The following is an 11,192-nucleotide window of genomic DNA, read 5'->3' on the forward strand; positions in this document are numbered from 1 at the left end:
CTACTTAAGATGTCAGTTTGATATCATTTTTGCGCAGCCATGAATTCAAGATGTTTAGAGCTGGGCGTTTGATTGAATAATAACCTCAACATCTAGGATTTTCTACATAACTTATTGCAAGTTTGAAGTGCAGTTTTTAACGTTTCAACAAAAGGAAAATGAGCTCTACAGTACCCGAGACCCAAAACACCACACTCGCGAAAACTGTGTAAGTTTCTATAAATTTTGGACAGATAAATAGAATATGTCTGAAGATCAAATGATCTACAAACATGTATAGTATTTTAAGAATCTTCAGATACTTGCAAATATAACTGTCTCAGAGTAGTTAAAAGATGTAGAGTAACTTGTTTTACAGGTACCTTCACATAGACACCATAAACATTTAATTAACCATACCCAATATCACCGGCAAGTGGCGACATAAGAGCTTTTTGGCCTTCCTCATCAGAGCCGGTAGCCGTCTCTCTTTATGTTGATGGAGAGGCAGAACGGCCTCCCAACATTTCCGGCGTTAGAGGCAGCAAAATTCAGTTAGTTCTTTGCTGCTCTCTCCATCAACTCGTGTGGCGAAATACGAACAAGGCTCGTAATTAAAATCCCCCGGCCTTCTGTTGCGATTCGATGGAGATCGGTAGAGAGAGGGGGGCTTGAATGCGAAAGCTCAGTTCACCAGCAGAGAACGAACCTCAACCCGATGGCATGTGTGGGAAGATGAGACTCTGTAGTGTGAGTGTCTGGATGATGGTAGCTGAGATGGAACCGGAGTAATTTGCTTGTCCACGGATCAGTGGTGCTCGAGTTGCACGACGAGTCGACGACTACTTAAAAAAGAACGTCCGGTGCAACTTGCGGATGCGTCAACCACCGCGTGCACGCACGCGCAGTGCCTTCTGTGTTGTACTTCTGCTCCGGTGCTCCTCCCCTGGAAAAAATATGGACGCGTAAAATACCATAACGGTGGAGATCTTCCCATAGATGTTCGTAAGAGAGCTCACGATCGTAATTTTGAGTGTAGGTCCACCGTCCGTACAACCATATACAGACCCGTATGGTCCGCGTTGTGTTGTATCTCGTTTTATACGTATCTACGGTCACGTGCGTGTGCTAAAATAGAAAAATGCTATAAAGATCTTGCTCATGTGACCTCTTCTTTTTCCTTGCGCGACGTATACATACCGTATCAATATAGACAGTTATACATGGGCTAGATATGAATTTCGGCAGATCCAACATAGGAAAAAATATCAACTATGACCCTTCAACTTAGTTTAGGGGGGAGCACCGGAGTAGCCCTCTCTATGTTGTTAGCGCATCTCCTACGCGGCGACCCATCCCGCGCCGGCGCGTCTGGATGGGTCGAAACGGACAAAGCCGTTGGGTCGTGGATTTCACTCGACGCGGGCGGCCTGTACGCGTGAGGATTCCACTCCAGCTTACGAGCTGGGTGGCGCGGCAGAGGCCTTCATCCTCCTCCTTTCCGTCTGCGCGTCTCGGGCGCGCTCGCGCTCCGCCTCCTGCGGCGGCACTATCCGCTTCCCGCATAGCTCCAACTCATGCAGGGCGGCGCGTTCCACAACGGTGCGCGCCTCCAGGCGGACGTGGCCGGCGGCCTGGGCCTCGTGGTTCTCGTTCCGCCGGCGCATGCGCTCTTGTCGGCTGCGCTCCGCCGACGCAACAGCCTCCCGGGCGCGCCGCTCGGGCGAGGGCATCTGGATGAGGTGGCGCATAGCGAGCAGCTCGTTCTTCTGGCCGAGGAGGTCGCCTAATCGGCGGCGGCCGGCCCGGCAGGTGGCCTCGTGCTCCTTCGTCACGCGCGTGAGGTCGGCGAGACGCTCCTCGATGGCGGCGTTGATGTTCGCCAGCGCGAGGTCCTCCTCGTCGACGGGCTCCTCCTCCGCGGCAGCCGCCCCCTCCTCCGCGGCCTTGTACCAGCCGTCCGCGGTCTCGTGCCAGCCGTCTGCGGCCGCCTCCACCATCTCCGCGTACCCTTCCTTCTTCGCCGCCGCCTCGGCAACGACGCGGAGCGCCTCGTCGTCGGCGACCCACCGCGAGTCCGCGCGCTCCTCCTCCTCCGTCCGCGGGAACCTGGCCCGGGCGACGAGGGAGAGCTTGGCCCATGTGGCCTGCAGGGTGCGCGGCATGGCGATGGAGAGGGCGCCGGAGAAGGTGGAGGGGGAGAGGACGGCGGAGCGGGTGTGATGCGGTATGTGACCGCCGCCGTCTTTTATAGCCGGCAGCCTGGTGGGAAACTTGGGCGCGAGCGTGCGCCAATGGCCTTTTCGCGCGCGCGGGAACCTTGGTGCGCGCGGGAACTTTCCCGCGCGTTCCACCGCCCACCATTGCTGCCCCGTCTAGGCCTGCCATGGCGCAGCGCCGCGCAGGGAAGACGAACCACGTGGCATCTTTTTGGGTCACCGCGTTTGGGTCGCTCGGTTGGAGATGCCCTTAGCGCCCACAGCTGCGGTCATCTGGTTTCAATTTATATTTTAGGGTGAATTACAATTTTTAGCTTCTAGTTAGGCATATGTGAAATATATTACTTCTACCAAAATATCACATCTACGAGACCTTGAAGACGGTTTTACCCCAGTTTAACATTTTATTGTTTTTTTGTTAGAGAGGGCTGGCACGTTACGTCGACGTGGCGTGACAAAATGTATAAAGATCGGAGAACTTATATTATGCGTATGTTTTATTCTCATCGTTGTTCTGATATTTTCAAACCTCGCTTACCACCTCACACCTTGCGTAATTGACACGCATTAGAAAATGAGGATACAAAGCTTCTAAAAGGGGTAGTCTAGACGAATTCTCAATCGACGGTTAATTTGTGTCACTAATGCATAACTAGGCTAAAAAGTACTCCATATGTTTCTCTTTTAAGCTTATCTTGATTGGTCAAGGGTAGAGGTTAACATGTTATTTTTGTCACACAAAATCACAATTTCAAACAAGTATGTTTAAAATACAAACCCAAAGAACTACCATCACAGTCCCTAGTTCCTAATGCCGGCTTCCTATGTGAAAACTCGCTGGCAAAAACATATACCAACAAAATTTTGATGAAAAACTACAAGTTAACAAGTAGAATACATTGCATTTATTGGTGTTCTTTTTTCCTTTTTTTGCTTTATATTTTGTTTTTTAACGAATTCACTGTTCATCCAGGGAGCACATTTCTGCCCTGAGCTGTTTCGCCTCTCGTGCTCAACATACTACCTCCGTTATTTAAAACAAGACGTATATTTCTTTATGTAGAAAACATACTACCAAACTTGTAGAAAAAACTATTGACGAACATAATACTATGTGGATATAATATAAAAATACATTTCATTATGTATTTAATGATAATGATCTGACATAGTAGATGTTAATAACATTTTCTATGAAACTTCATCAATCTTAAATCGTTTGAGTTTGACAAAAACTTATACATCCTTTCAGAAACAGAGGGGGTACTTGTTTAGAAGGTGTGCTTCAGCAGAAACTACGTATAATTCACGAATTTATCCCCAGACCCGTCGTCAGTTGTAGCGTGTGATCAGAGGCTACACCTCAGGTGAGCGAGGTTTTTCTTGTCATCTTCAAGCTGCTTTTTAGCAATGATTTGGTGGTCTTTCCTTGTAATCACAAAAAAGAATAGGCATTAGATGTTTCCTCTTTAGCAGTGATCCCAGGAAGCACTTCTGTACCAATAGCGATCTGTTAATTTGGGAGTAGGGGAGATGGTCGGTCTTAGCGATCTGATTTGTACAGGAGCAGAAAGGTGAGTGAGAACCCTATCATTATGGCTGTAGCGCCCACGAAGACTGTCCAGATCCGGATAAGCAGAACAACAACTAGCCAGTTCGGACTTCAGAATGATCCTGCCCGCGCCACATTTACGTTTGTCTGTTAAGATTCAGAAGAAGAAAAAGAACTAAAACAAAATTTGTGATTATGAAATGTCAAGTATACGGACTATAATTAGTTCAGTGAATTTTTGTGCCTATGAGCCTATCTATGTATGGCACAAACCAGAGTGGCACAGTACAACTCACTCTGGAAAAGGAAGCCATCTGTGTACTCACTCTGGAAAAAAATTTACAAGGACGACTATCAGAAATATTAATAATTAGAAAATTGTTATCGGAGACAGAATTCCAATGACCCTTACAAACAAAATGGATTTCCGAATCCTGTTACAGGTATACAGCTGTTATCTACTTCGGTATATGCCGTGTCTTGGCTGTGTAAGGAGAATATGTGGCTTTTGTCATCTGAAAAACCGAAAATCTGCAAGAACCTTCTATGCTGCCTGAAGAGACCGAAATCCACGAGAACCTTCTATGCTGAAGAGATAGAGCGGCCGTGTGAGGATCCGCCGGCTCCGTTATCTTTCTCGCATGTTCTCCGTTTCATCACCTTCTTGATCTCCTCCTCCTTCGTGTCGACGAACTGCATCAGTTCCTTGAAGCTGCCGAGGCGCGTCGGCCTTGGCTTCGACGGCTGCATTTCAGAGACAATAGCGGTGGTGACAGCGGCAGCGGCAGCGGCACCTGGCTCACCATCAGCTTTAGAGTTGGAGTACCTGCTGTACTGCCAGCAGACTCGCCCGAAAAAAACCATGAGAGCTAAGGTGCATATCAGAGCACACACTAGGAAAAGGCCCCAGAAGCTTCCGAGGCTAAGCTGGACTGCTCCCAGCCCGCTGTCCTCAGAGCCGCAGCTTGGATCTGTGAACCACTCGTCGTGAATTCTCTGGAGCTGGCCGCTCTCTGAGAGTTGGAGGATAGCGGTCGATAAGTCCGCAGCAAGGGGAGAATCTCTCTGAAATGCCTGTAATGAACAAGAAGATAAAATGAGCATGCTTAGATCTCTCCTTTTATAAGGGGCGCACAAAAGGGAATATGTACATATATATATGATGAGTTAATGGATAATAAACATACAAATCCCCATCCCTCCTTCGTGAACTCCTGGCCGACTATTCTGAACTTGCAGTAAGATGACAGAAAGATCTCAACACATGGCATCTCATCAACAATTGCAGCAACGCCGCCGTTTTTCGGCCCACGGTTAAGGGCATCAGCATACTCCTGAATCGTGCTCAATGGTACTAACCGGGATTCAGGAATATTCAGCTCATCAATCAGGTAATTTCTGACAAACTTTCCAGCCTGGTATCCGATAGGTAAAGCGCTTGCAACCAAATTGTCAAGCCCAGTTATTCCGGTTGCAAGTTGCTGGACTGTGAGGATTGACGTCAGGCTAGCGGTGTAGCTTGAATTGATGATCAGCACGACGAACAACCATATGATCAGTACAAAACGCCCAAGAGCACTTACGGTGTTCTGTCCTGAGGTGAATTTTTTCAGTAAGATATTTTCATTCAGATGGGAAGATAATATGGACTGGAAAAATTAAACATAATATAATGTGATGCATCTAGTGGACTTACGGTGTGCAAAGAACATTGTCGAGAAACTGAACCTGAAAGACAAGCATGAAGAATCAATTAGAAACTGAACCTATAACATTTAGGAAAATCACAATAACCACTTTATTTCCAGTCTGAATCTTAGTTCAAGCAGGTCTGGTAATCTAAATCGAACACATCCTTGGAGAAAAAGAAATTTACCAAAATATTGTCAGGACTTGTTGTCGTGGAGAGCCTCGAAACTCCTCATTAGTTCGATGTTCAAGAATCCAAACAACTACTCCCACAAAAAGAAAAAGAGCACCTGTTACACACCACATCTCTACTGTGAAAGGTTTAAGGAAAGCCCAGGCACTTGAATTTGCTCGTCTTGCTGGTGCTACTATCACGAGTCCCGCCTCGATATAAGGCTGTGTGAACTCTGCAATCTTCGTTCTATTTCTCACAATGGCAAAGTCGCCTACAGCTGCATCAAGGGACTGAAGAAAACGAAAGATTCAGATAACTGAAAGCAAAATGAACAAAACAAGCAGAGCAAAGAATGAGAACATACATTGGTGGAAATCCTGTTAATAATGTCGTCATAGTTAGGATTATTTATACCATCCCCAATTGCTATGAATTGGCAAGGAACTGGGTAAGGAAGCAGTTTAATTGCTGCGTTGAATATATCAATGCTGTACCCGCTCGCATTATCAGGGCCTTTGCCACCTGACACCAACTCCTTAAAACTTGGTTTATTTGGAACACCAACTCTGAGAGGCTTGCCATTGTTTGGGAAAACCCACCCCCTAGGCTTAGTGGTAATGTCGCCAGGCCAAACCACACTGTACAACCGCTGGGCACTTGTTGACCTATTTGGTGGCTTCCGATACAAAATTTCAGGAGAAGCAACAGAAAGGCCAGAGTAATTGCTCCAATATCCAATCAAACGGGAACCAGAACCACCAACGTTAAGGATATCATAAGCTGGCTGTACCAAATTACGGTCTGAGTCAAACCGAACCTGACCTGTTAGGCCTGTAATGTTTGTGAGTAGAAGTTGCTGTAGCAACTGCTCACCACCATCAAATATCTTAAGAGTTGATAGACGCAAAGTGCTTCCATTTGAGTCGTGCAACCTTGGATCTACAGAGAAATTAATCTGCTGGCCGCTATCGAGAAATCGATCGATAGCATGGGCAACAGTCCAAACTGAGTCATATGCATAAAAGCCATATGAATTCAAGGCCGAATCAATGCTCCTATTACGAGCCATATTATTCCATTTAGATATGAACTTCGACTTGGCAACAGAATCAGGAGTATGCTGACGAAGAACAATTATCCCTTGTATATAATTCATGTCATTACGGTCGCTAGATTTTGATGAGTCCAGGACAGCAGCTAGCCAATCGGTTACTATCCAGACATAGCCACTGGCCATCATCCGAAGCTTGTTAGCTGTAGAAAATAACTTCATCCCTGTATCAGGATTAACATGCACAACAAACACCCTTGATTCCATCATGTTTGCTCTAAAGAGTACATCACTGACCACATCTGTGTCTGAGTTTGGAGGAATGGCTGCTTTATACGAAATTCTTGCCCGCTTTGCTGCAAGTGCATCTCCGAGTACCGAGACCCCACCTCGCCCATAATCATCATCAACAAATATAGCAGTCACCTCTTTCCATTGGAAGTAATCAACAATGCTAGCAACAGCGTGCATCTGGAAGTAGTCATTAATGGTACTCCTTAGAAAGTAAGGATACTCCGATGCAGATAGGGTTGGATCTGTTGCTGCAAATGATAGAAGTGGAACATGGAGCTCATTAACAACATGTGAGATGACATGGCCTATTCCAGATGATTGTGGGCCAATGACAGCAACCACGTTTTTCTCCATTAGTTCCAATGCTGCAAAAAAGTAAGATTTTATGTATGAGTTCATAGACTATTCAAAGAAATTAGGAAGTGTCGTATATGTACTAATTGGAGGCTCCTTTGAAGCAACCATACTGATCTAAGGAAAAGAAACATCTTCAAGACCTATATTCTATATCTCACTATCCTAAGGCCTGGATGAAGTACATATGTTCGTCCAGGTACAATGAAGTGCAAATCCCCGATTACCGATAAGGAGTTTGAATAGACTTGTAACGTATGTAGTGTCTCAACACTATTACCGCCATTGAAATATTTGACTTACCGATTAGACTGCTATAAAGCTGTAAAACATGCACATATGATCTAAGGAAAAAAAAAGGAATCTGTCACAACAAGGGAAAAGAAAAGAGAAAGGCTCGGACACATATATATGATGAATTATACACCCATGTGTACACAAATAAATGAAATACATATATACAAGGACTGTATCACATAAAAGAAGTTCTCTCTAAAGTATATTTTTTAATGTGCGCAATTGGGTAATCATGGCCTATATATAGGGTGCATGCTCTACAGAAAAATGCAATAACAAAACATATGAAAACCAAAACTACTAATAGGGCTTAACCGTTTTGGGGCATTTTTTCGAGCATTTCATTTCATTGAAAAGGTAGAGTTTGATTTACATTCCTCCTAGGATGATGATTACAACTTGAAAGAAACTAACTTAGTGCACATCCCAGGTGGGTGGCAGGACTACTCAGAGCCCGTTTGCGCCTGCTTGTGCCCAAAGCCTAGCCTCATCCTTGATCTTGGACACCAGGGAGTGGACAGATGGCTGGGCGCCCTGGACGATGCAAGTGTGTCGGTGCTTCCATATCATCCAGGGGGTAACTGGGTAAGCAACACGGCAGAGGTGGGGCCTTTGTGCAGATGCTTGGGAGTTTGCTGCTTTGCTTGCATCCCACCAATCCATACTGTTTTGGGGCATGAATGGGACGGTATAGGGAAGTGTCTGACTCGATGTTACCAATAGCATAAATAATTTTATGAACACATAAAACAAATAAGAAAGTTGGAAATTTTTGTGTGTTGTCCATCACTAAGCTTATATATTACTTTATGAGCATCAGGCAAAAGGATGGCTTGAACGAGGGCAGTAAAAGGGAAGCGCTGATGCATATTGAATCAATTTGGGAATGTGAGATTTCTATCAATATAAGATATAGCGAGCAAACATAAACTATCTGTACATGGCTACACGCTATGCCATGCAGGTGAAAGGGTTAACGACTAGTAGCTGACGAATTGAAGCTAAATTTTCAAATGAGCTAGTACTTGACCAGAGTTCAGCAAAACTTATTGTCCAACAACAATGAGAAAAAAAAATGTTATGGTTGAAAGCATATGCTGATGTATGTTATGCAGATGCTCACACATGCCACAAAGAGAAAAAGGAATCTTGCATCAGAAGAAAGTGAAGAATTGGATGCTCCTTAATACATGTTTCTTGCACCTTACGGAATGACCTAAGCAGTATTGTAAGTTATGCTACTTATGCTCCACAGTACCAGCATGCTTTTTGTCTGTTTCTCTTTTGTTGCCAGAATAATCATGTTAGGACGATTCTCAAGAAAGGGGACACCATCGTCATAGAAGTTTAGAGAATCAGTTTCTTTAAGCAGAGTTGGTTTCTCCTTTTGCAATCAAGAAAGTAATGAAGCATCTCATCGAACACGAGACAGGAAATTATTGCCTTAAACAAAAGGTTAAATGTACAGAAAATGGACCGTCCCTTAAAGAAAAGGCAATAAGAGACATAATATAAAAGGAAGCTTAACCCAATTCAGAGTTCAGACTAAGACATCAATGCAGTAATATTACACCGCACCTCAATTATTTCTTTGGTAGTCAAACAATTAGTTCCCCAAGTGAATCTCAAACAGAAAGGCAACAACAATTGAACTAAAAAGGGTATGCATGCTTAAAGGATAGTGAAGATTATTATCTAAAAATAAAGAAATGAATGAGCAGAGCAGAGCAGGTTTCTTCAGATATGTGCCACAAGGCCCAGATCAATGAAATATATACTAATCAAGTCCGACGTGCAAGTTCTGTCATTTTGTAACCAGTTGCAACTACTTTGTATTTTATATAGGGTTTGGAGATATGCAGATGCAATAATCCACAAGGCCCACCAGATCAGGAACAGATATGCTGGCCAGACTTGAGGTGTCCTCGTCTCCACCACTACCAACGAGGCTTATACTGAGATCTCGATAAAGATAAAGAAAAATGAGGCAGATGCTAAAGGTAGCAGAGGGTTCAGGTCCTTAAAAGATACATATTTGTTCAGAAATGAGAAAATTAACCACATTCAGCTTAGTTTTCTCGGGTGATGGCAACTCAAATTCTTCTCCTTTCCACATCTCACCCGAAAAAGAAAAAAAGCATTGTCCCTCATTTGCAACTACTAAAGCAGGAAAGTCCTATCTCCGTCACCAGCTTCGCTTTGTACTACTTCATAGTTGCTGGAATAAAGCACCAGATGATGATTCCAATCAGAAAACTACAGACAGGGCTAGTGGTAACTAGCAAGGTTACCGAATCACTCAAACCAGCCAGGAATTACGGACAAATCTCTTCTGTTTTAAGCACATGGCACGTGGGGATAACAATGAACTGAAAGAAAACGAGAACTGTAACAAAACTGGGGGATAATAAGAAGTACTAATAAAGAACCCAACTGACCTTCGATGGTTCCAAGAAAGCCGCTGCAGTTGGTGTCCTGGGTGATCAAATTCAGGCTGGTCCCGGCGAGCACGGTGGCGTCCGCGTTGACGTCGTCGACGGCGAGCTCGATGGCGAGCTGCGCCGCGCGGCCAATGACCGACTCGTAGGTGAAGAGCGCGCCCACGGACACCGCGCTCGGGCGCTGCCCCGCCGCCGGCGCCGCCGCCGCGGCGGCGAGCGCCACGCACAGAACTAGCAGCCTGCCCGCGCCCATTGGCCCCAAAATGCCAACCGAAAGCGCGCGCTGCGCGGCGCTAGAGCGCGGGGCTCATGGGAATGGATCAAGAGAGACTGCTCCAATCAGGGATGGCCACAAAAGATGCTGGCTTTGAGGTGAGCGTGCGAGGGAGAAGAGGACGAGCCGGGGCAGAGCTGTCCCCTCTGCCCGGGGAGAAAGAAAGCTCGACGGCGGCGTGAGGATCGTCGAGTAGTAGCGAGTCCAGCGAGACTGTAGCGGGATGCGACAGCAGCGCATGTATGTAGCGTGCGGGGAGGCGTGTTGTGTGGTGCGCGGGTGCCCTGCGCTGCCGCTGGCGCTGCGTCGGCGTGTGTGTATGCATCACATGGAGAAACTGAAAGCAAAAGACAGGTACTGTTGGATGGAGACGGGGGTAGGGGAAGGAATTTCGGTGGCATTCCTCTCTCGGCCACGCTACAGATATTTTTGGGATGATCGAGAACGGTTATCGATGAAATCACCTGAGATTCCATGACATGGATATCCAAAAAGATCATCAGAACTTCATTTTCTTAGCATTGATATATATACCTATCAGTTTTATATGAGTTATGCTAGTCGATCATGAACTACAAATGGGTTGCAACTGAGATTTGATGATATCATTTGACTTAGCGCTAAGTTAATTTGATTCGACTCAGAATTAGCCACACCCCTAAAAAAGATATGTGATGTATTGCACCAAGATTGTTTTGTATAATGTATTACACTAAGAGTTATATAGATGTGAATGTTAAAGAAGTAGTTATAACGGAAATACTTTTGTACACCCACTCATGGAAATTATGTGAAGTAAAAAAAGTGCATTTGAATTGAGGTTGTTGAATGTTGATAGATAGATTATGCTCTATAGTCATCTACTCT

At 45.3% G+C, this 11,192-nt stretch overlaps 1 protein-coding gene across 2 annotated transcripts; it reads right to left on the reverse strand.

Moving 5' to 3' along the window:
* Nucleotides 1-4,102: 4,102 nt before the first annotated feature.
* LOC127312205 (glutamate receptor 3.4) lies at nucleotides 4,103-10,617 on the reverse strand. Of its 2 annotated transcripts, XM_051342677.2 has the most exons (6): nucleotides 10,049-10,611; nucleotides 5,979-7,324; nucleotides 5,627-5,904; nucleotides 5,447-5,478; nucleotides 4,938-5,344; nucleotides 4,103-4,824 (listed from the first exon to the last, which is right to left on the reverse strand). In XM_051342677.2, the coding sequence occupies exons 1-6, from the start codon at nucleotides 10,302-10,304 to the stop codon at nucleotides 4,333-4,335; spliced, it is 2,811 nt and encodes a 936-aa protein (XP_051198637.1). In that variant the 5' UTR covers nucleotides 10,305-10,611; the 3' UTR covers nucleotides 4,103-4,332. The 2 variants fall into 2 exon arrangements, with proteins under 2 accessions (XP_051198637.1, XP_051198638.1); XM_051342678.2 differs by lacking the exon at nucleotides 4,103-4,824 and having other exon boundaries at nucleotides 5,106-5,339; nucleotides 10,049-10,617.
* Nucleotides 10,618-11,192: the final 575 nt, after the last annotated feature.

This window comes from Lolium perenne, chromosome 7 (genome assembly GCF_019359855.2).
Source record: "Lolium perenne isolate Kyuss_39 chromosome 7, Kyuss_2.0, whole genome shotgun sequence".
NCBI lineage: Eukaryota > Viridiplantae > Streptophyta > Magnoliopsida > Poales > Poaceae > Lolium > Lolium perenne.

Bases quoted from the DNA above. Each gene is read 5' to 3' on its own strand.
- LOC127312205 (XM_051342677.2), bottom strand. From the start codon at position 10,304: ATGGGCGCGGGCAGGCTGCTAGTTCTGTGCGTGGCGCTCGCCGCCGCG. The intron at 7,325-10,048 runs GTCAGTTGGGTT...ACTTTTTTGCAG, and splicing joins CTTTCTTGGAACCATCGAAG to CATTGGAACTAATGGAGAAA. The intron at 5,905-5,978 runs GTATGTTCTCAT...CGTTTTCTTCAG, and splicing joins TTAACAGGATTTCCACCAAT to TCCCTTGATGCAGCTGTAGG.